We start from the raw sequence: 25977 nt of genomic DNA on the forward strand, positions 1-25977 counted from the left end.
TTTACTCACCAGACTTAAAGTCTGCTGATAAATTTGGAAATAGAAACTATTACAGAATATTTACCTAACAGTCACTGAGACGAGAGTATCAAAACCAGAACAATTAATACATCAGTCTAAAATGTGTTCTAAGAACATGGCTCCAGGATATTAAAGATGAGAGAAGCAAACCATTTAAGATGCAAAATTTCTAAAATAATCCAAGAAGGTGCTTTTTTGCCCTTGATTCCATATGACCCTAAAGACTGCTCAACTCATTTTAGGACTAAACTTAAATAAGATCTTTTTTCTGGGATGGTTATTCACAATTTTCTTGCTTCCTTATCTAATAATATCGCTCATGTTGAATTTCAAACAGAAAACGCATCATGACATCTTTAGGCTTATTCTGAAACCATAAACTCAACCTGGAAAACTGAAATTACTCTCCTATAAACCACAATCTTATTAACTTGTCAGCTGAAAGACTCACAGAGTAACAGTAACACGAAGAGTTTCCTAGTGAGCAGCAAAGCCCCTCCTGCAAGCACGCCGGGCAGTGCCTGTCCTTACCTAGGCCTATTCTGTTGGGACTCGTCTCCCGACTGCAGCCCTGGCTCCGAGGAATCTTGCTGCGCTTCTCTGAGGATGATGGCACTGGCTGGACTCTGGATGCTCCACTGCTCAGGCCACCATAGGAGCTTCCTAAGAGCTTACCCGGAGAGCTAGACCGGCTACCAGCTAGAACAGAACCAGAAATAAGGGAAAAAACAATTAAAACCCCCCAAGATTTTAAACACACTGACAGCAAAACTGGAACACAATCAGCTCTATGTAAGAATTTAATCCAAATCCCTCAGAAAACTAACAGGAGTGTTCCCTATAAGCTTTCAAGAAGACTGAGGAAAGCCTGTAGACAATGAACACTGACATCAGCAACCTTCTGCCGCCCATGGAGATGAAGCCCAAAGCAGGCACTGCAGTGTATGAACACCCAAGTCGGCTTTAGGAGAGCTTGTAGAGGTGCTGAGGCAGCCTTGCTGCAGCAGCAAGGGATTTCCAGACTGCCTCACCTCCTCATAAAGCAACACCAGCCAGGCTGTGTGCAGAGCTGTGCTGCAGTGCCCTGGCTTCTGCAAAGCAGCTCAGGCAGCTTCGTGCTACACAGCAGTGGTGGCATAAATTCTGTGAAGGAAAATAAAAACCCATCACATCTGAACAGATCAGCACAGCAATGGGTAAATCCCATGAGCCTCACACTCGTAGAGATGCTGGCTTACTTAGATCTGGCTGGTTAAACCTAAGTTATTTATTTTTCAGATGATGAAAATTTTTAGCAAGTTGAACAGTTGGCCTGCTTTATTTTTCCTTGTCTTTTTGAATAGTCCATGGCAACTATACATTTCTTCTTAGAAATGAGTATATGAGTCCCTGGTAATCTGCTGTTGCCATTACTATTTCTGACATTAAATTTATTTGCTGAAACAGCCAGGAAAACCACATTTGAAAGACCGTACTCAGGCAAGCTCACATTTTGAACCAATATTCATACTGACTTCTTTCTGAAATGCATCTAAACATCTCACAAAAATTTCATTTCCAAATACTGTTACAACCAGTAAGAGTTGAAGACTGGTCTTCTGTCCTAATTTAAGAAGATGTGCAACTCTGTTAGTGTCACAACCAATACCATAGCACATGTATAAACTTACATGCCCCCTCCAATTTCTTGGCCAGAGTCATTCTGAACCAAATATACACCAATACTTTTTGTGGTACTGGCTCCATTCCCCCCACCCCAAAATGACAGGTGCTAGTCTTCCACACAGCACCACAGCCTAAAAGTCATCTCACTGGTATCAGCAGGGATGTACTGAAGTAACTGAGAGAAGAATTCAGCCCCTGGGGTTTGAGCCAACTTCGACATCAGAACGTACACTTACCATGTTTGATTAGCGAGAGAAAGCAAAATCACCTGCCACACACATTTTGATTTATGACTTCAACAAAATGCTTTTTAAGTCTTACAGTTAGGAGAGAATGAGGAAAGCTAAAAGCTTAGCAGTTAAAAAATGTGAAGGAAATAATGTGAAAAAGCAAGAAAGGGAAAATGTTTCTTACCACCAGCAGGATTAGCTGATCTGGATCCTTGATTATGAGGGCAGACCAAGGGACAGGCAAAAAGTGGATTAAAAGACAGCAAGACAATACAGCGTTCAGCATGCGGTTTGTGCAATACACAATACAGACAGATTTATTTACAAACATGTCACCCCTAAAGCCTCTGCAGAATGCAGTGAGATAATGTGCAGATGTAGCTAAACTTCCCAAGGCTGACCAAGGTCTCAGCAAAATGTTAACCAAGACACCAAGAGCCAAGTTCTGCTCTAAACTGCACCCCAAACCAGTCTGCAAAATTACAACAAGGTAATCCACTGTGTGGGCATGGAGAATTTGGTCCTGGCACCAACTCCTTATATTGGAATTTGTAAATTATTCCATACAACATTTGGTTTAAGGCTAAAGAGCAGATCTGGTTGGGCAAGGCTGGAAAATCAGCAAACTAGGCCAGTGCAGCAGGTCCAGATACGACCATCCTAAATCTTCATAAAGCATTCTATAGAAAAATTAGGCCTATAATCTTTGAAACCTTTAAAGATTAACTATTTTTTAAATACTTCTGAGACTTGTCTCATCTGGTCTGACCATTTTTCACCACTAAGTTTAAGGAAAAAGGGTCACTTCTGGCTTTGGATCAGTTCTAGGTTCAACACTGAAGAAAACAATTTACATTAGTATCCCAAAGCCCAAATATATCTTTTATGACCTCAATGTAAAGATTTCAGTTTGGCCCCATGCTCAATATACTATGTCTTTCTGCAGTTCTCCCAGCCTAACATAAGACTATAAACTGCTTTTTCATCCCTCCAGCATGACAGAGCAAAGCAATGAAAGAATGAACAGAGAAGGGCTTTCAAATAGGGGTACAAAGCAGACAAGTCCTCAGAACAGACAGGTCCTCCCACAAACCCAATCTCCTATTCACAAGGTTAAAGGTCCTCATAACAAGGAGTTTTTCCCTCCCCCCAATTCCTTTTACCAGTCTGAGTGACAAAATTCTCCTCAGATACACATGACAAATATGCAGCAGCACCACAGGTGTGGCTCCTAGGAGAAAACCATGCCTTGCCAGGCAGCCAGAGAGCGCAGATGTGTCATGTGAATCAAAGCAGAACCCTTTTTCCCATGTCTACACAAAATAGGTAATGTCCTATTTTCAACTGATGCCAAACCCCATTAATTTTAGACAGCTCACGTGTTCACACATACAGAAATAGAGTCACATAAGCAGGAGAGGCTTAGCAGGGCAAGCAGTCAGCTACAGGCCCAGGGGGTGTCTCAGCAAGACACAGTGCCAGTTATTTAGAGCTACACATCACAGCAACATGAAATTCTGCTGCACAACTGGTAAAAAAGGCTGCAGCTAAGCACTCGGATTTGGGGCCCTGTTTGTCAGCAGGAGCACACACTGCCTAGGTGGGGATCTGTTTTATTTTATGTCCAAAGTGAGGCCAATTCTCTGATGGTGCTACTTCAACTCAAGAGAAACACATTAGTAACTCTGTTCTGCTCCCCCAGGAATAAAGCAATTCATTCTTACGCTGGGACTGCGAAACTACTTTAGCCCGGCTGCGGCCTCGAGTATCAGCAGGCGTCGAGGTGACACTTGTGGCACTGCCAGAGCTCTGCCTCCTGGTGCGAATCCGACCTGCAGGAATGCAAAGACAACCAGACTGTTAACGAGCTTCTTACAAAGGCAGCAGTAGCGTCTAACAAACTATACACACAATTACCCAGGGCACAAAAGAATTTTACTGGGAGAGGCAACACCTTTTATTAGGCTGGCTGAGATGCAGAGGAGGGAGTGGAAACAGCCACAGTCCATAATCCAAAAACTTCTTTGCTTCCTGTAATGCTATCAGCCAGTTTAATTAAAAAATATTACCACTCTATATCCTTTGCTCCTGTTCTATAGTAGCTTCTTTACAAAGCACCAACAACAAAACATTTCAAGTCTCCTAAATCCAGCTTCCTGTATTAAATTATTACTTTCTGACAAGGTGATCACCCTTTCAGAGACAGGTGTGACAGATGCCCTCCGAAATTCCATTGCTGGGATTTCCACCTAGCTGTCTGGTGCTTTATATCCTGCTCCACCTGCGCAGGCTGGCAAGCACTCCTGTGACAGTCTGTCAACACAGTCTGATCACGCTTTTATTTAAGGCTCATTGAATTTTTCCTGCTGTTTACAGGTCCCTTATATTTATCCAGAGATCAGTGCAACTTTACTTGTAATGGAAAGCCCCATTTACCATAATCAGTGTTGAAAAAAACAGATTGAGTGCCTTCTCTTTATTTAAGCAGAGAAGGGATATAAAGTCTCAAAGTGCTCTCAGTCCTTGTTCTGTCCTTTCCCTGTGGAAAAGCCACAGAAATTTGAGCTAGGAAAGCTTACAGGGTCATCGGTTCATCCCCTTCCTAGGGCAGGGTAGTTTCCTACAGAATGTTCTTTCCAGTGCTAAGCTTCAATTATCTGTCTCTAGTTAATGGGAAAGAAATGGTAATTAAGAGTAACACAAAGAAAGCCTCAATCAGTACTTTTCAACACACCAGTTCCTAGCCAAATCTGAAGCTTTTTTTTAGGACTCATGCCAGTGCTGTCCTGCCTTCAGAGGATGACTTCAAGTTTCAGGCACAATAATGAAAGGAAAAAACCCACAGCAGGTAAGAGAAGTCTAGACAACTGCACCCACTGGTTATAGATACTCATCTCCTCTGTCTCTGCCATAAGCTCTGTCTCCACCATAAGCATACAGAGAAATACAAATAGGGAGACACACACTTCCCACCCAAAAAACCCACCTCACATAAGGCACACATGCAGGACAAGACAATGGCAAGCAGCCCAGATAGAGCAATTGGGAGCTATGTTCTTTCTCTGAACTCTCAAAATTATTCATAACACGGTCTGAAAACTTCTGCTAGACACAAAGTGACAAGGAAATGCCTAACTTTGAGAAGAAAGGGCAAATTTGTTAGGAAGGGAAAAAGCCTACAAGACAGCTCTACTTCAAACCTCTCCACAGCACCTAGTTTCAAAACAGCTCAGTAGGCAAAGTGCAGGTATGTATATTCAAACAATTGTTTACAGACAAGACACGGAAAGAATCATCAGCATAAAACTGGGAAAACACAAAACTTGTTAACCGCTGGCTCAACTGAACAAGCTCTGAGCACACCCATGTGGGTCCAACAGCCATAAAACTGGCTGCTGGTGTCTTTACCACCAGCAAGGCTGCAGATTCCTATGCTCTAGGGCATTCTTGCCCCTTACAAAGGGCCAGTCAGATGTACTGCCAGAGACAGCTCTAGAGCTCTCTGCCAGCCAGATCCCACCCCATGCAAGTTTGGCACAGCTACACACAGGTGAACAGAGCCACTCAGTCACTTGGTAATGAGGTATGGACACAAATCCTGACACAGGCTCCGAGGCAGGCAGACATCACGCTCCTCTCAGAAGCCTCAAGGCTTCCCTTCGTTTCTATCAGGAATTTAAACCTGACCAGTCTTAGGAACCAGTAATGGAATTCATTTACATCCTTCCAGAAGGCGAATGGGAGGCCTTGGCATTGCAGGAAGTCCTAGGGGTAAAGCAAGCTGAAATTCAACACTACACACAGTAACAGGCAGTACTGGAAGACACATTTAGTGATGTGCATGGGCCAAGATTGGGTGAGAAGGAACTGCTGTCTCTTCCTCTTACACAAAGGCTACTTGAATCTGCTGGATTTTTCTGTATCTACAGAAGCTTTTCCCCCCCCTTCTTGCATCTTCATCAACAGGTGACTAAGAAGGGGAAAACTGGGATAAGATATGTGACTTTTCCAACTTAAGAAATACAAAGCCTAAAATAATACATAAAGTGAGACTGAGATTACCTTCTGAAACCAATCCTAGAAGCTTTAAAAAATAAAACAGAACTAATGCAAACTTAATTAACATGTGATTATCAGCAGGATTGGAAAAAGAGAACTCAGTCCTATTTTTAAACCCCTGAGGGCTGGTGGACAGATTCCTACCAACTTCAGCAGTTTATGAATGAATGAATGCATGCATTCCCAGGAACAAAATTCTGCTTCCTTCTGGACTGTTCCATTTGCACACTGATTGAGGCTATTGGGTGTCAGAGGGAACAGTGTCAGAGAAGCTCTTCTTCCACAGGAAGAACAGAGTTCCAACACTGATACAGATTTTCTCATCCTTTAAAAAATGCTGACAAGCATTGGAAGACTGCATTGGACTTGCATTGTGCAAATGGATTTTTAATATATATTATACCAAGTACAGCATGCATGTATAGTAGTTAATCCATACAACACATGTGTCTTCTACATTCCCCCAGGAATTTCTTTTGCAAGCAAGAATCTGCACTCCCATCCAAGAGTTACTTGTACATAGGACTATGTGTGTGGCTTTATCATTCTAACCCAGACAGAAAAACTAAAATTTCAAGCAGGACTGGGAAAAAAATATCAAGTAAGTTATTTAAACTTTTTTGTTGTCCTTAAATTCAAGCAAACGCCTCCCCTCCCAAAACTTCTTTGCTTTCAAGTGGGTTGGTCTCCATATCTAGCTCAAACTACAGATGTAGCAATCCATATTTCATAACCATTATTTTTCTGCTGCTTTTAAAAGCATTGCTGCATCCTAACAACAACTGCACGGCAAAGGAACAGATAAAGACTGCCCCAACTACTTTCCAAAAACCATAAAAGTATTTCCATAAAAAAGCCTTTGATCTAAATTTGACATGTGACACTACATTGTTGGTACAGAAAAGATTTTGAAAGACTCCATATAAATGCGTTGTGTTAAGAAACCATTTCTGGATTTTTAGGAGGTTTTGGTTTTATTTTTTACAATTACTGTCATTTTTACAACAATGGTTCAGAATCAACCTGAAATGTCTAACAAATGCCTAAACCTAGAAAGCTTGGCTTGGCTTTTTGGTTGTTTGTTGTTTCTGTCAAGAAAGGGACAAATTAAGGAAGATCCTATAATAAAATATCATTTGTGGTTTACAAGTGGCTTCACCTGGCAGGTCGAGCCCTCTGGCTGGATACTGCAGCATCCCCATCCAGTGCTCAGAACAGTCACAGGCTTTATATGACACACATTTTCAAATAGTCTAGAAATGGTATATAACAGCTCTACAACTCATTTTAATCAATTCCATGCTGTGAATAGGGACACCTATAACCACACAAGTTATAAATGGATGCACTGGGATGATAATGGCCTCTCCAGGGATCAGGTTAATGCATTCAGGTTAACCAGCACTGGATTTTTGCCCCAGCTGGAGAGAAGCATTCCTGAAAGAGCCTCTAACCCTAGCGGTATCACTGCTAAATTACACATGGACATGAGAGACACACAGAGATTATTTAAAAACAATAAAAAGATAATATTTAAAAAACTTTTTACAACCACCATCAGAATGGTTTCCATGCATATTTAGGACTTCTCCAATGTTAGAAAGACCTGACTCTGGACCATGATTTACCCTGGGAAGCACCTGATCCTTACTGGAAACCATCAGGCTGTGCTGCCTCTGGGTTCTATATGAGATCTCCCTCCAAAGCAGAGGGCTCAGTGAAGAGTCCACTTTGCCCTACACAAACACAGCCAAATCAACTCAGCACTTGCAAAGGGATGGAGCAAGAAAAGTAAAGAACCTGAGCAGCTCCGTGTAAGGTAACACAATCAGACACAACTTTGAGTTAAGCCCTACCCTTAAGGAAAAGGAAGAGCTTTAAGGCAGAAAAGAAAACAGGAATGGTGATTTCTTTAAACTTGTGTTACTTCCAAAGCCTTTGATAATGCGCTCAAGGTGTCCACCTCAGCCTAAGTTAGCTGAAAACTGTAACAAACCCCATTTTATTGCCTTTCTGGTGAATAATAAAAACTACTAAAAATTGTGCCACTGACTGCAAACTGCTGGTTTTGTTTTGAACTTGCCAGTCGCAGGTCAAACCAGCATTTACACTTTCCCTTTTGGAGAAAGGCTTTGTCCGAAGGGCTTTGCTTTATGCTTGCCTTGAAAAAAGGGTAACATAAATGCTCTGAGCCATTCTAATTAATGAAAGCCAGCATTATGCACCTTTTAAAATATTCCTTGAAAAGCTGTTTCATGATAAAATAAGCAGAAACTTTTCTAAGGTTTCCTTTTAATCAGGTGTAATAAACATGGCACAAGTGCCACCTCCCTAACACTAGCTGTGAAGATCAAGACTGTAAAAGTTTATCTCTTTTGAGCTTTCTGTGCATAAAGCCCTTAAAGCAGTTCAAAAGATCCCCATACATGAAGGATCTGGGCAATCAAAGCATATCTGTGCATTGCATGAAGACCTGCACAAACCTCACTAGTATGTGCTCACCTACCTTACCTTTCCATAAGGAAGTGCTCTTCTACAGCATTTGCCAATTGTTGGAATGTCACAAATTAAAACCAAAGGACTTATACTCAGCTCTTAGTTGGCATTCTTGCCACTGGCATCACCTACTTTATCTTGCTCCTTTGTTTGAGCTGCCTGACTCCAAACCAAACCATGAGGAGAACCAAGGGCAAAGCAGATGGGAACTGCCAAGTCCACACAATACTGGCTCTCCACTGAGGGGAATGAGCAGAATTTTACAATGTAGCTACAGAAAGCAGTGATGAGAACCAGACTGCAGATTTAATGTCAAGTTGAACCACACAAAAAGACACAGGAATTTTCTTTTAAATTACTTACTGGTGACCTGCAAAAAAACCAAAACAAACCACAGGAGCACGACTGTAGACTACATTTCTGCTTTATGTTCTGCTTCCTTCTGTTTCCAGAGTAAGAGAATGTTTTTCTCTACCCTTACCTTAATTTTTACATTTATGGTAAGAATACACAGTTTATCCTCACTGTAAATCCTGACACAATCGGCAAGATCACAGAGTTGGCAGAGGACCTTACTCAGCTTCACTCTTCAGTGAAGGACATGCTAAATCCTGAAAAAAAGGTTTTTTTCTCCTGAACTATCTCAAAGGAAAAAGATGAAGAGTTTCAAATACTGATTAAACTCATTCTTGAAGTACTCTGGCTATAGTGTACTGTGTAATTTTAATTCTCCCTGATCCTCCTCCTCAAAAAAGAGGGAATCCTACAACAAAAAGAAGGTATAAGACTTGGTTTGCTTAGGGGATAGCAAATCCAGTTTCTGGAAGTTCATCTCAATCTTCCCTGCCCCAAGCAACTTGCTGGTTTCTATTACAGATTTTTACCAAATCCAATCTGCTCCTAATGTAACTGAATTGAAAACAATAACCAAATAAAACCCCCATCCTTTTGCATCATGACAATAAAGTATTTAATAAACTAAAAATAGAGGTATTCCACAGGACAGCTATTTTAACAGGCCTCTGCAAACATTATTATAGCCAAGGAAAAGGATTGAAAGCTGTATATGGTATTTCACATAAAACATTAAACCTTCAACATTTTAAATGTAGGCCAAAAATAGATAGGTTTGAGAACTAAGATGAAAGAAAAAAAGGAAAGGTTCAACAAAAAAAAAGGAGAAGAAAAAAGATCAGTTATTACAACAACTTGGAATTTTCATCTATCTCATAACTGATTTAGAAATACAGGTCTCAGGACAACTTGATATTCCTTATCACTGCCAGATCACAAAATACAAATACTTCTTGCTCAAGATGCAGAGGTCAGGTCATCTCTCAACACTAAGTACCATTTCCAAAAATGGTACAGAACTTTTCTTCCAAATAATAAATCAATGCATCACTAATAGTAAGGAAAATAACACAGATGTTACAACAGCACAGTGGCACTTCTCAGACCACCACATCCAAATACAAGCAGCCATCAAAGATACGAGCACAGTCCCACAAGACAGTAATAGATCCCTTGAAAAGAGACTTGCACTTGGAAAAAAAAAGGCTTTGCTGGAGAGTGTGGTATCTTCATTCTGTGTAGAAAACATTCTTGTTTTCAGCTCCTGTCTACCTCAGAGAAAGTGATTTATTTTGCAGAAGAAATAAAGAACAAGTTTTGACAACGAGCCAGAAAAAAAGACTGGGATCCTTCCCAACCTAGCAGGCTCAGTGTTCTAGTAAAAAAAGCCTTTCCTCCAACTGTCTTTGGTGTAAACCATCTCACTCAGACAGTTACCAACAAAAAGAGAGAGGTCAGGTTTAAAGAGGTTGACTAAATATTCCTTCCCTAGAGATCATTGTTTACTGTCCTCATTTTTCTGCCATGTGATCATCTCATTCAATTCTCTCACTGCCCAGTCTCTTCCCGAAAGCATTTGGCAGTTGTGACCTGAGCTTTGGATGGAAAAACACAGCAAACCTTTACACATCAAGGAGAAATCACAAGCCTTGTGGTGTTTGGGAGTTTTTTTGTTTTTGTTGGGGCTTTTTTAGTCTATACACAGGTCGCCTTCAACCAAAAGCAATGCTTTAAATAGAGAAATCCATATAACAACTTAGGGACCAGAATCATAAAAGCAGACTTATTAGCAGGGAGGAGCTTAAAGAGAAAGTGAGGAATACCCCATGGCATCAAAATGAGCAGGACAACCATGCAACACTTCATGCAGGTCACCAGTGAACATGGATGAGAACCAGGTAACACTTTGAGAACAGAGACCAGGTAGGATAGTACGACTGTGACGACTGTGGACACACCTCAGTTACACAGAGAGACTGCTTACCCTCGGTTTTACTGGTAGTACCATCTTTAGGCAAATTAAAGAAAAGTAAGGACAGGGTTAATAGGGAAAAAAATCAGTAACATCAACAGAAGTGGGCACTATATAACAGCTACATAAATATGCAAAAAAAATTAATACATTAAAATTAAAGAAATGAAAGAAGTTGGACCGAGCAGTAAATCAAACCTCGATGTATTAGAAGAAAACACTTGCAGGTTTTCCCTCCTGCAACAACCAACCTTTGCTCAATTCCATTTTCGTTGTTTGCCTCACCATTTCTCTCATGGGAATGTGCAGGTGATAAATGTCCCTATTAGCTAAAAAGGAAGCAAGATCCTTCAGGAGCAGCCATGTTTGCATCACTTAAGAGTGAATTTGCTACTTTTCTCCTAGAGCTTGGTTAAAGAACAAGACTGATACTGGAGTCAGTCTCTAAGCTTCAAGGACCAAGTCAGCTTTAAGTAGATACTTCCTCCCTCTTCATTCCTCCTTATGACATAAGACTGTTTGAAGTCAGTTTAGCCACTGAAGTCAGAGTGCAGCACAACTCAAACGTGGCTGCATCTGTAAGCTCACCATCATGTGATCAGCTTCACATTCTGTAATTACACTTCCACTGCAATGTATCTGCATCTTGAACCAAGTATGAAAAATTTAAATCAGAATAAGAATTCAACTTCTGAACTGAATACAACCAACACATCCAAGTCAACATTTCAGATATGAAAGAAATCTGTCTGAAAAAGGAATCCATTAAAACCATCCCTATATAATTCACCACTTACTTTTTAACAGGCTAAAGAGCAAATTCCCTACATCAAAAGAGGAAACTCCTCAACTGACTCAGTGAAGACAATGTACAGAGCTTAAATCAAGAGTACAGACCCCTGAGTTTCTTCCCTGTTGTAAAGGTAAATCGATGACAAGTCTGGGATTAGATTAGTGTGAAACCAGCAGAATGAGAAACGAGCTCAGATGATCAGCTCTGCTCACAACCAAGATGAAGCTCAGCAAATACTGTATCAATCACTGCCTTGCATTTCCTCCTCCGTGACTCCTTCGATGGCAACTCCAGGAGAGAAAGATCCAAAGCAAAGTTTGTTTTAAGAAAGCCTGAGACACCTGAAGAAGATATACAATGCTCTGAGGGAATGTGACATGTAGCTATAATCCAAAGAGTCAGCATAAGGAACAGATACTTCGATCCTGTCTGATGACATGGCAAGGCCGACCTCCTCTTTGCTTCTCTCTCTTTCTCCTTTGTGAAACAGAAAGGGAGCAAACTCAACTAAGATGTACTATTCAAAGCATAAAACAATTAATGAAAAAACAATTTCAGGAAAGGAGGGAAGGAAAAGAAGGAAGAGAGACAGGGAACATGTCAAAAGGAATTGAGTAGCATTGTCCTCAGCAATATCCCAGAACCACAGTATGTTCTGCTTTTCCCCAGAAGGAAGAGTGAGACGCAGATTATTACACAATTCAAAACTGCTGCTTCAAGTCAGTTCTGTTGTATTTTTTTCCTTAATCCCAAAGGGCAAGAGATCACACACTGATCCTGGAGAGCTGGTAAACTATCTCAGAGGTACGTTCTTCTAGTCAGTTTATTATTCCAATAAAACTGCGAGGCACTTTCTGCTACTAGAGAACGCTAACTGCAGGAGTAGAACATGTAGATTTACCTAGTGATGCGTATGACCCTGGGGGTAAGGCTGCAGCAGAACTGAAGGGGGTGGCTGCTCCAGAAGACGTCACTTTTGACTTGGCACTAGCTGCTGCATTCACATCGACGTCACTGCGGGATCGCTGCAGAGATCCTGGTGTTGACACAGATTTTGTACTTACTGTAGATGCTGCAGATGGGAGTGGGAGATCCAGAATAAAGAAGATTAATTTTTTGAGCTGCGTGCTTCAAAGAGCCTGACAAGCAGTTTAAAGTACTATTTTTAACACTCCCTGCTGGCACTGAAATACCTCAACTAAGAATGCTTTATCAGGGCAATGTGGGCTTCCCCACACTGCCTGCAAAGATATTTCATCAATTCTTCCCTGATGCTACCTCTAAGAACTTTACCAAGTTCTAAAAGCCAAAATGGTAAGATCAAAAAGGCTGTCAGGCCAGTAAAAAGAAATTTCTAACAGAATCTAGATGGGAAAGTTCAACCACAGTACCCATCACTGGCTTGTGAGAGTTGCTGGCCAAAACAGACCTGCAGGTCCTTCAGTCCAGGTTCTAATAACTTCATTCCCAACACCTCATCTTCTCATGAGGGTCGTTGTTCCCATCACTTGTTGATGCTCACACTCTTAAGCATGAAGCTTGACTACTCAGCTGCAAGCAAATATGCATTTGTGTGCACAGTCAAGTAGGTTACACAACATCATCTCCTTGAACCAAAGGTCTCACTAGGGTGTAGTTACAGACAAATCAGCCAGAACCCAACCTTGGTCAGGTGTAAAAGGCAGCTTGTACTCTACCAACAAAATTTTGTCTATTATATTCTATATTAAAATGTATTATTTAGATCATTGTATGCATTTACTTAGGACAGAAAAGCTGTACCTAAACATTCCATCTGACAAGAAAAACATTAGCAATGAGATGGAATTTAACACTATAGGACTTATGTGCAGACACCTCCAGTAAATACAGAAACCACAGAGAATAAATAACATTGTAAAACTGAAGGCACTATTAGACCATGTAGCATGTTTTAGCATCAGCAGCAGTTTACTCAAGCTATTACAACACTAAACATACTTTGGTTACAATTTTCAAGGCTTTTTAGGCTTCCCTTCAGGTGTAAGAAACTACTGATTTAATAATTTCTTTTAAAAGCGTTATTTTGTCACCAGCTGATGCACAGAATATGGTATAAAATCCAAATTAAAATTTCTACATCCTGAGCTGCCATTTTAGGGAACAGGAAACAGTGATCAAAGTTGGATTTTGCATATCACAATGTCACGCTTCCTCAGCAACACCTGAGCACATTTTTCAGCTCCTGTTCTCACCTCTTGATGTTGTACTTCCAGTAGGACTTCTTTTGGCAGAGAGTGGACGGCTGGAAGTTAATACAAACACTTATTAAAACAAAACTTATACTTCAGTCATGAAGAGCAGTACAATTCTGTTCCCTCAGTACACAATTAAGTTAATACAAAATTATTTATATGCAGGAATAAATTACCAAAGCTTTTTGGTTAAGAATAAATATAGCATCACCATGATATTATTTATAAAAGCATTAAGAAATAAATTAGTACTCATATTATTTACACAAAAATATTTTTAAGAACACTTTTTGTAGATTTAAAAAGTTACATTAGTAAGTTATGGAGATTTTTTATATAGGTCTTACACTTAAATCACAGATATTTAGAGCCTAAGTTGAATGTATATCTGAGAGTAGCTAAAATACATGCATTCAACATAAGAGTTACATATTGACTTGGCAGTTACAACTCAAGCTTAATTTAGTCATTTTTTTTCTTTTGTCTGTAAAGAGACAGACTTACACCTCTAGGATTAATGCTAAAGGCAGAACTTCGATCTAAGCACTGTTCTAAGCACCTGAAAGGAATAACTAACACTATCTGCTGAGCACAAATAGCTTCCTAGAAAATTATTTATGGAGTCAAGATAATGATTATATTTTGAAGCCAGTACAGGGTTTGTTGTTCATATAGTGTTAGGTATAAATAAATAAATAAACAAACAAACAAATAAATCTATTTTGGAGTAACCAAGTGTGGAGTCCAAATAATGACCAAATGAGACAAATGTGATGGCTCCCTTCAATTCAATGGAGCTGTCTGTCAGCAAGTGTTTAAATGGAGAGGCAGTGACACAGAAAGCCTTACTTGAGACTCTCCTGGGAGCTGGAGGAGGAGCGATCCGACTGTGGCAAGGACACGATGCTGTCAGAGTTCTTCAAATGTGACTGCAGGGCCTTCTGATAGGACGACTCCAAGGTGTGGTACAAATGCTCTGCCTCTCGGCTGAAGTGACTGTGGAAACCCCAGTAGCACCTGGAAATGACACAGCACTGTAAACACACCCTTGTCATGTTTTAGCAGGCTGTGGTGCAAAGGCACAGCCAGAGCCCTTCTCACTATTCCCATTAGTGGGCTTGTCAACCCAGTCATTTCAAGCACCTACTGCCCTGACACATTTAAGACAAACAGCTTTTTCAACCACTGTACTGCTCAAAAAGCTGCATAAAAGAAACCAAATGAAAGAACCATTTGGTGCATTTGTTGTAAAAACAGGAGTAGCCAACAAAGCTGTATTAGGGAAGAAACCTTCATCCCTCCAGCTGCCTACTGTACACGGGAGACTGCAGGCTCACCAGACTGACACAAGTATGGGACTGGGTGTGCAGTAGCTACTTCAAAAACATGCCAAAGGCAGAACACACACGAATGGGCCTGATTGAGAAAAGCACCAGCTGCTGTTTTCTTCCTCAAGTTTAACCAACAGCTCTCCAAGAATGCTGCAGAGACACGTCTCTGTACCAAGCTGAGGCTGCTGCCTGTCTTTTTCGAAAAAAGAAAAGAAGGAAAGAGATGCTCACATGGACTTCAGATCAGTGTCATTATGAACATAAAAGAGCATTTTAAGATGAGGGCAGAATTTCTCTACGGTCCAAACCTCCTGGCTGATGGCTAAATACCATTCACTCTTGGGACACAAAGGAGATGAAGACTCTCAGTACTTTTCAGGGCGCAACTAATGGGCAGTTTAAGAGTAAGATCATTAGCTCAAATGAATCAAGAATTGTTTGCGTGTGACAGCCAGTCCTCAGAGAAGCCACATGCATTCTCACATCACAAGAAGAAAACAAATTTCTGTGTCACAATCAGCCACACTGCTATTTAATAAACATGGGAAGAGCAAATTAAGCATGCTCTCTGAAGTCCCATGCCGTTCTCCTTGCTGTCTATTCAGCTTAACTAGTCACCTGCTGTGAAGTCCCAGTGACTACTGTAATTTTCAGTGATGGACATGCTGCCTTTCAAAAGGATTTAAGCAGTCCTACTGTGAAACACCACTGCTTAAAACACAGCATTTAGATTAATAAAATTTATCATTCATTGCTTTTATGTTTTACACCATCCTCTTTATGCAGAAAAATGTTCCTTTAGTGTTCTGTTCAGAAGAGCATGATCTTGGTACACCAGCATACTACCATAAGTATGATCATATTAATAGAAATGCGTAAGATCTTCAAAAGAATAAAATTAATTGAAAACATTAAAATTTCCTATAGATATACATAAATTTTTTTTTCAATGTCACAAAAGATGTGTCTGTCACCAGATCACAGGAAGAAAAGATCAGCACCTCCTTCTCTGTTTCCCCTCCTCAGGAAACTATACAGAATTGTCACTCCTCAGCCTCTCTTTTTTGCCACCAATTGGGAAGCCAGGAGAATGTACCTTGTCTGGATTTTTGTCTCAACCAATACCACTGACTCACAAAACAGGGGCAAAGAAGGGGAGGAAGAAGAGACACCAACAATAGCTTCAACTTACTTTCTTGCCTCTATCCTGGCTTCAGAGTCTGCATCATGAATTCCCTTCTTTATTGTTTCAGCTAACACTGATATGTGTCTGAAATAAGAAAGAAAATATTATGCAGCAGTTCAGAAAGATGTGCCACACTTATAAACAAATTACTAATTTGATTTTGCCTTGGTTTCTGAGAACAAACAGTTCACCACATCCTTTCATTTCCATCAAGGATTTTTGTGACCTTTATTTATTCTTACAAGTCAGTTTTATTTCATCCACACTGCTGTCTAGGAAAACAGCAAGCAGCATTCTTCATAGACCTTTACTTAGTTATCCAAACTGCCTGGATTCAAGAACAGTTTCCTAAGCCCTAAATAGTCTTGTGCAGTCTAGGGCTAAGGAAATTGTGTCCCAGTCTCTCCTCGTACAATTCAACTGGTCACTAGTTTGAAGTAATGTAGAAGTCTCATAAGCTCCTGATAAGAAATGCAGCAGACTTCACCTCATCATATCACTTCATGGTGCAAAAGGAAGACCAATTGTTACACGGAAGTTATTGAGTTCAGGTATTTGCTCAGCCAGGTTTTCCAAGGCTGGCATAGGAGACATACTCACCGAAACCTGACAGAACTACAGAACAAACAGTGTATGTGCATACACGCTTCTTTTGGGTGGTAAAAACATCTCTACTACAGCTACCTAATATAATCTTCTCTCCTAAATGATCCTTTGTCCAGAATGATCCAGAAAATTATCTCCTTCTCCTCAGATGACTAAGAGAGAACAAACCCACTTGTATTCAGAACTCACCTCTCTAAGGAGTGTGTTTGCCACTCCTGCAACAGCAAGTCTAAAAATTCAAAGCAGCGCCTGAGAGGAGAGAGAAGAAATGCTGAGTTTAAGTTAATTGAGGCACACTGGCTTCCATACTCGACTCTGAACAATAGCCATCTTTGCTTAGGAAACTTTTTGGGACATCAAAATTCAGTGTTGACCCCAATAAAAATATCAACACATCTAAAACGACCATTAATAAACCGTCTGAAGTATTAATTGGAGGCAGCTTGTTATAGAGAAGCCTCAAGAGAGGGATTGCCATAAAACAATCCTGGAACCTTCCTTTTTCATTAAATAGGATACAGGCCCAGAAGATTTGACACTGATACTCTGTACCTGTTAACCCATGCTTCACACAGAAACTTCACAGTTAGCCTCATGTGGGGACAGACTTTTCCAACTTTAATCTCCCTTCCTCACTTCAACAATCTTAAGGCACAAGTGTGCTGAAATGTGTTCAAGGTTTGTCACCAAATACAACAACCACAAAGCCCTTCCTTTTGTCTAACTTGAAGAGAACCAGTTAATGTATATGGAGGAGGCAAGAGTCTCTCAGTGAGGCAGTGGACTGAAGCACTTGGATTTTAAGTGCAGACAGGACCATTAGACCATTCAGTCCAACTTCCCTTCCAGATGATACTTTCATGTAAGACTGATTTACTGGCTCAAAGAAAACAAGTCACTGTAAGCGCCAGCAGTGGGGAATAGGAAGGTGTCTGTAAAAATGCCAAAATAATATATTGTTGTAACAACATGTAAGGACAACAATTAAGTTTTTAAAAACCATTTCTCCTTGTGGAAAAATGCCTTTTTCTCTCTGCAGTGATGCTCTTTATACAGGATAGCTGACTTTGAATTTGAACTCAAATCATGAAGAAGAATGAGATTCATGTTATAATAATTAATGTGTTTTCAACCCTTTTCACAAGTAACAACAAATACATTCACATTTTCAGAAAGTACTAGTAAAAAAACAGTAAATGCAAAAAAATTCTCACCTTCTAACAGCAACAGACTTGGAAGTACAATTACTGGTTATGATGGGTATTAACCGAGGGATGTGCGTGTGCTGGAACAGAACAAACAAAAACAGGAAGAAATCTTTACACAATAATTCCATAGAATGAAACACCATCTCCTTCAGCCACCTTGAGATCCTTACTGCTGCTCAATTCTTAAAAACAGAACTGCCATATAAAGGAACAGTTACAGATATGGACAGATTTTTAATATTAAAAATATTATTCAATTTAACAGCTAAAATACCTTTAACAGATACTTGATTTTCTTCTACAATGACACTCTAGTGAGTCAAGGAGCTGAAGTCACTGCGGGAGGATCTAAACTGCAAGTGGTGACAACCTGAGAGACATCAGGCTACCTACAGCTTAGCCAATGAATCACTAGGCAGAAGTCACCACTGTGAACTAATAGTTTTGAGAAATATGGACAGTTTTGTGAGGTATTTTAGAGCATAATTAAGAGGATGAGTCTGTGCTGCAAGGCTGGTCTAAAACCCTCTCAAAGAAAAATGTTTGCTCAGCTCTTAGAGGGATGGAAATATCTTGCCCTGCAAAAAGAAACATTTCCCCTACTATTTTGGCAGAGCTTAAACAAGCATCATCTGCACAAGGCTGCACAGCATGTGAGACAGCCAAGCCCAGCACTATCAGAAAAGTAGATTAGGCACCTAATCTTATTTTCATTGCAGCAGCATTCATACTTCATCAGAAACACTGCAGTATTCAGAAATTGTAACACTATTTTTTTTTGATATATACTTACTCGAATGATTAATCTAACTGCTACAACACCAGAAGTGGCCATGACTTTGGCACTATTTGGAATTAAATTAAAAATTGTTGGCATGATGGCTTCTGCCCCATGGTCAAACTTGTTTCCCAGAACTGATGACAAATGTCTGAAAAACAGAATGAAGTAATGCTGGTAAGTGAGCTGAAGATAAAGCGAGTCAGACTTGTACAGAACATCTGACATAAGCACATCTGACATCTCAATCTTTGCAACTCCAGCTCCAAAGGAGATAACACCATGTTTCAAAAAACAGTTCCTTTCCTTTCATTTCAGACTTGTGTCCTATATTCATCTGAACCCTGAGAAATAGTAAAATCAGCATAAAATAAAGTAACTAGCACAGCTAAAAATTTATTATCAAACAAATGAGATCAAGGTGATATCATATTTTTTGCTACTTTATATTACAATTCCTCTGAAGCTCCCTATTTTGACTTAAATATGTATATATTTAAACAAAAACATGTCAGAAACGCTGCCAGCACCCTTTTTCTTGAAGTATTTCACAAAGCACAGACCATCAGAAATAAAAGCTAGCTCAATCCAAACCAGAACAAAACAAACATTTCCAGCTTTATTGTTCAGTGCTTCCCTGCTTGTGCATGAAGGCATGGCTTGCTCATTCATTCCGTGTACCCACATCAGCATTGTTTAGTACTCAGGAACACGGCTTGGCACAATTACAATTAGTGATCTACAGGATGGGGTTTGAAACAGATGCAGAAAAATCATGTTCTACATTTAACTATATAGCACTGGCTGCACAAGCTGCATCCTAACTGTGTTTTAAGCAGTTCCTGTTCCTTTTCTTCTACTTCACATTTCAAACACAGAGAAAACAAACTTACCCCAATGTGATACAAGCCTCTCGTACGACTTGAGACCGCAGGTCTTTAGCAGATAATTTAAATGCTCCATCCAAAAGTCTTAGGTGTTGGAAGAAGTTATCATATTCTGCAGCTCCAGCCAAAAGTAAGGAGCGGATCTTTTTCAACTGTTAGGAGCATAAAAGAAATCAGTGACTGTTAATGAGCAGCAAATGTAAGGAAAGTTCAGTTCAGGACCAATACACAGTTCCAGGTTTCTTGTGCAATTATTCATCAACATGCATTGAGGAAGCTGATTCTTGATGTCCAAGTGATTTTATTATTTCCTATTTTATATTCAACCCATGGTTAGTTAACATACTAAGTACAATAAGCTAAACACCCTTTCTAACTTACAGTAATCCAGAGGAGTTGCATACAGCTACTCAAATTGTATAGTTAATAATCCAAACAATATTTTTTAAACCAAAAGGTATCTTAAACATTCTCCTTTGTTCTCCTATTTACAGCAGCTTCTAATGTTTAGGTAATCTCACGGCTAACTCTTGTGTTAAAAAGATATCTAGACTTAAAGGGCATGGTTCACACTCAGGCCAGGGTCATACTGGCTTATATCCAAAATGTGTCCATTGACTTCATTAAAACAGTTATCTGGCTCTAACAGAAGTGAAAGCCTGACCTCATCAAAATGGGAAGTTTCCCATTATTATTACAGGGACCACCATCCCATCCTACAGACAATCCTCTGACACCTTCACAGACCCTCCTGTGCACCAATGCATCTGCACATGGCCTCGATTTCAGCTCCCCGTTACTCAGTACAGAAACAAAATCAAACAGAAGTAAGCTGAATCAGCCTAGTCTGCCACTCATCTGTAATACAGAGTTTGACAGATATGGCAAAGCTGCTACACCAGTGATGAAAGTCTAGTGTGTAGACAAGACCATACATCTATTTGTATCATGAAAACACAGCTCACCTCAATAAATAATACTCGGTCTTGACATGCATATAACATCCAATTTTCCACTTCCACACTTCCCATGGTCATATTTATTCAAAACTTAAGTGTGTAAATTCTTGCTAAATTATTTTACACGTCCCTTTTGCAGAAGTATAAATAAGTTCTCTGTAAGCAAAGTCATATTCTGCCTTTTCAGGTAAGTTTTAAGATATTCACAATAAGACTTGACATTTTGATTTTAGCACCTGCTAGCAAATTTCTAGTTTTGCACCTAGATTTGCTGCACAACTTCCAGTTCAACCTGATGCTGTCTCAACAGACTCTTATATATCAAATCGCAATTTCTTTCACAAATGTGGCTTAAATTCAGTCTCACAAGTAAATACTTCCCTCAAGTTCAGGGGAACATAACAGGTGCTCACCACTAGAACTACACTCCAGCCTTAGTCTGAGGTTCTCCCAGTACCCTCACTGGGATTAAGGACAGTGTAGAAAAAGCTTATATTAATAGAGATCCTATCTAAATTCACTACTTACCGCAGAAACTCTCTGTTCCCAGTCATGTTTATCATCTGATAGTATCTCTCTGATCTTGTTTATGGATTCCTCAAGATCCCGGCTGGAATAAATCTACAAATTGAAATACAGAGTAGTAAAGAAGGATTTATTCCATAAAATCAGATCACTTCCTAACTATTCTTATGTCCTTTGTTCCTCAATGGTTAAACATCATGTGCTAGGCTTGGACACAACTGGCTTTGCATAATGCACAGAATTTACATCCACTGCTTGCAACCCAAAATTGAACAATTATCACAAGATGATTAAAGGATCCTATTTCATTATTTTACTATAGTTTCACAATTTTAAGCAGCATTCCAGCAGCTACCAGTAGCTATATTAGTCAGAACCTACAGAAGATCGTAAGTGGACATGTGCTGTTCAGCAAATATAAAGCTCTACTGAAGCAGAGGGGATACATGATGCATCTCAGCTATCCAGCTAAATCAGCAAACATGCATGGTGTCCAGTTGTCACACTCACAACAGCAGTGATCTCTGAAACACAAGTCACCTTTATTGCTTTCCATTCCCAGAGGGTTTCACATAAACTACTGGCACACCCCACCATTTTAAACTTGCCTCCCTTCAACTTCCAACCTGCTTCCCCCTAAAGATTTGCCAACAATTTGCCAATGATTAGCATTAGATCCTATATCCACCTTCTGCTTTTTAGTACAGCGTGCTTTAACAGCTAACATTACTCACCTGAACTGTTGGGACATCTTCAAATGCCTTAATGAAGTCTTCTTCATCCACAGCACCTGCTCCCTCTTTGGCTGCTGACACACAAACGAAAAAGCCTTTTCAATCTTGTTATCAGCATGAGAATCAATTAAGAAACCACCAGCTATCAAGGCACTTAATCAGGAGAAAGTTCACTACCCATGCAGTCTGGGAGTGCCGCAAATGCAATGAAAGCAGAGGCAGAGAAATTCAATGCCAGGCACTGGCGAGACGTTCATGGCATCCTTAACTCATAGGCACAGAGGGCAGATTAGGGAAGTCATTACAGTAGTCACTCAACAGTTAGGGGACACAGTCTGAAAGATGAAAGGGAATACTTATCTAATTATATGGGAGACTTTATTTTAAAGGATTTAATCCCATCTATAATAGATGAAGGTAGAGATCTGACAGGTGCACAAACAGACCAACAATAAGGAAGATAAATAGTCTCTGGAATACTAATCAGATTAGAGACTGCCTGATATAGGCAACTTTCTCCCTTTCCCTAGGACACATATGGAATTACAGCTACATGTATAATTATTGCTAACACTCAGAACGACTGCTCAGTTTTCTTTCTGCACCTTCATTATCAGCAATGCCCAAAGGTCTTAGAAGAAAGCCAGTGTGGTGTCAGTTTTAGACTGCAAGGGCTGAAGTTCGGCATCTAGCTATAAGCAGCCTCAATTCAGATGGAGTTGGGACAACAAAGGCAAAAAACTACACACTGGAGCACCAACATGATCTACTCACAGCCCTCAGTGCACAATTACACAGGTGCAATCTCTCACAAAATGCAAAACAAATTATGGGGATGTGGGGATTGCTTGGAGATTCATCCTACCAGACTTTGGTTGTGGCATGCAGAGCACACACACATAGTGACTGCATAGGGAAAAATTTATTACTGGATTCTGGGGGCTGGTCTGGAAGTGCTTGCAAGAATCTCAGTATGAACACTGTAAATACTTCACAGACACATCAATTCATACAGGCCATTGGCTTACTTGAAGACTTGGAGCCCAGAGCTGCAGAGCCAAGTCTGCGGGTAGTGCCCATCCCAACTCTGCGTGAGTTTGCAGGGGCTTTTGAAGATGTAGAGGAGCTGGCTGAGGAAGGTCTGTTCCCATCCACAGAGTCTTCATCATCAAAAATTTTATCTGCCAAAAAAGCACACTCAGCTGTAAGTTTAATGAAGCAAAGGGATGTCCCAAGGAACACACCCATGTTATGGGCAAACATTCTACATTTTCCAGCCTGCTCTGCCAGCCCTCATCTCAGTAGTGTCCTCATGCTAGAAATCCAGTTAGTTGTGAATACCACCAGCTCACTGAACCCAATCCTTCACTACTGCACCCACTGTTTTATAAACCCTTTCAATGAATGCATTCAGACGAAAAGAATGAACTTCAAATTTACAGCAGAAAGATGCAAGCCTCAGATAATACTTGGGAGTGTTGACAGTCTGCATCTCTCACATTTATGCCTCCAAGAGCTCTTTTGACACCGACTGTAGTGGAACTAAGAAGATCCAAGTGTGGAGGGGACCAACAGCAGAGGCTGCCCTGTCCTGCCTGCCAACTGTCTGCACCAGACCAAGGATAAACAGCATCACCCAGGAAGGTTCACATGGCAACACCCATGTTGTTGATGAACCACAGACCATTAATCACAGACCCATCTGGAGCTACAAATCCCCTTTAACTCTTTAAATTAACACCAGAGACTCCTTACAAGGAAGTTTCCTCCTATTCACAAAAACACCAATATAAGGGGCATTAAGTATTATAGAATCTTCTGTGTACATGCAACTTTAGCCTCTACCACCAAACGTGAACCTAAATTAACTAAAAATGAATTACAGCCACTTTAATTCTCAGTCAAGGTTACTTCAATTCCAAAGGACTGCTTATATTGCAGTTTTACACAGATTAGCTAATTCACTTGAAAAAACAGCCGTAGGTTGAAAGGTGACAAAGCAGTTGAGCAGCTGATATAGATGGAACACGTAATTATTGAGGCCAGAAAGCCAGCTCAGCCCCCATCACTCAGCTTCTCCACACGAACACTTCGTTAAAGATTTGAGACCTGCTTCATGTCTGTCCCTCTCCACCAGCCCAAGGTACACAGCCACTCTCCACCAGATTAGGAACATTTCCTTCACCTGGCAAAAAGTCAAGAAGGTGCTTTAATCCATCCCTGCTCAGGAAAGCACCTGGGAACATCTAGTAACAAATACATGCTCCAAGCTAGGCACTAATGAGTGAAATTCAAAACAGGGTGAGCTTTCTGAAAGTAAAAAAAAAATTGATAACAGTATAGGCATATTCTAGGGGAGGCAAGAGAACAGAAAGAAAAGCCTGTTTTGTTCTCAGCTCAACCACCTTCAGTTTTCTCTGCTCTAAGTGGCACTGGCTTATTAGCATTTGGACACAGAAGAACTATCACATGTCATCTAAAAACCTACACAACCCATGTTTGATATGCAGCAGAGCACATGATGCCATACTCCAATCACAACTCAATATTGACATAGCAGGTACACAAAGCATCCAGAAATTTAAAAAAGGTGGGCAAGGACATTTCTGAATTTTGATGTTCAACATGTCTTAAAATATGGGAAAGAGCTAGGGAAAAAAAGCAACTCTAAAGGAAAGGGGTAAAATAATAGCTGGTACTTGTAGTATTGTTCAGGAAAAAGTGAACAAGGCAAAAGTGAACACAAGAACCTTAATTTGGATAAATTTCAGGTCACAGCTAAAGAGAATATAAGGCACAATTAGGATGTGGGCTGTCTCTTTAACACAGTGCCTGAGGGCAGCCATGGAGACCGTGCTATCTCCCTATTGACACCAGTCTTGCTCTGACATATGTAATTCAAAAATAATTTGAAAAGAGCTCAGGGAACAATCATGAGAATGATTAAAGGATTAGAAAATATGTTTTTAATTCAATTAAATTAAAATTCTCTGCAAGAGATTGTTTAGTCTAGCCAGACCCCTAGTAAGTTGCTTGATTATATTGTGTTAACACAGCTACTGAAGATTTATTAATACAGTTTTCCAATGTGATTTATTAATATTGTTTCTCACCTAATAGAAAAATATACAACAAGGCAAGTGGCTGGAGGTTAAAAACAAATTAAATGCTAAGTTGCCTTTTTCCCCCCTCTCTTCCTCCCTGCTCTCTCCCCTCCATTTTTTGTAATAATCACAGGGCTGACCTGTGAGGTTAGGAGGTGCATCACCCAGTGAATTCTACCATAGGCAGTTCTTTAAAAAGCAATTTTTTTTTCCAAAAGATACAGCCTAGTTCAAACACGAATTATTTGAAAAACACTATTTGGTGTGAGTTGCACCAAGGTCAGGGCAGATCAAAATAGGCTTTAAAATGTATCACCTCTGAAGCCTCTAGGACAAGGTTTAAGTAATTCAGAAAGAATTGCACAGCCATTCAATCCAAAAACTTCTAAGCAAAACTTGTCCCAGTTGTACTTATTTCAAAAGCTTCTATATAAATATCTAGCAAACTGTTAATTGACATATGTGTATTAACAACCAGGAGAAAGTAAGTCATATTCAAAACAAAAGGCACTGTCACTAGTTCATAGCCTCTTTCATCCAGTAATAAAATTCTCCACCAGCTGCATTTCAGGCTATCTAGATGCAGCCTTAGTTAACTCACTTCCTCTTCTATATGCATTTTTAAAGCCTCAGCCCTCTGAAGGGAGAAGAGGGTGTGGTTTGCTATTTCATATAATAAATTTTTAAAAAATCCAGATATTAAAAGCATTACACTCCTGTAGCATTTTAGCAACTAAATTGACTATCATAGCTTTTTAAAACAGGCTTTTCTGAGCCTTAAAAAAATACAACACTCCAAAAATCAAACCAGCCCACCCACAGTTCTGGGGATGAC

General features: G+C 40.1%; 1 protein-coding gene across 1 annotated transcript in view; it reads right to left on the reverse strand.

Annotated features, from left to right (window-relative positions):
* CLASP1 (cytoplasmic linker associated protein 1) overlaps positions 1-25977 on the reverse strand; it is a 169543-nt gene that overhangs the window by 67011 nt on the left and 76555 nt on the right. Inside the window, exons 9-23 of the mRNA XM_088168262.1 lie at positions 23067-23219; positions 22039-22112; positions 21308-21400; positions 19827-19972; positions 18949-19084; positions 18162-18232; positions 17137-17196; positions 16348-16425; positions 14674-14841; positions 13825-13874; positions 12492-12662; positions 10810-10833; positions 3641-3748; positions 2101-2127; positions 553-720 (exon numbers count right to left, since the gene is read on the reverse strand). Of these exons, the coding sequence (XP_088024388.1) occupies positions 553-720; positions 2101-2127; positions 3641-3748; positions 10810-10833; positions 12492-12662; positions 13825-13874; positions 14674-14841; positions 16348-16425; positions 17137-17196; positions 18162-18232; positions 18949-19084; positions 19827-19972; positions 21308-21400; positions 22039-22112; positions 23067-23219 (1527 nt within the window). The remainder of the gene's footprint in view (positions 1-552; positions 721-2100; positions 2128-3640; positions 3749-10809; positions 10834-12491; positions 12663-13824; positions 13875-14673; positions 14842-16347; positions 16426-17136; positions 17197-18161; positions 18233-18948; positions 19085-19826; positions 19973-21307; positions 21401-22038; positions 22113-23066; positions 23220-25977) is intronic.

This window comes from Sturnus vulgaris, chromosome 7 (genome assembly GCF_052056855.1).
Source record: "Sturnus vulgaris isolate bStuVul1 chromosome 7, bStuVul1.hap1, whole genome shotgun sequence".
NCBI lineage: Eukaryota > Metazoa > Chordata > Aves > Passeriformes > Sturnidae > Sturnus > Sturnus vulgaris.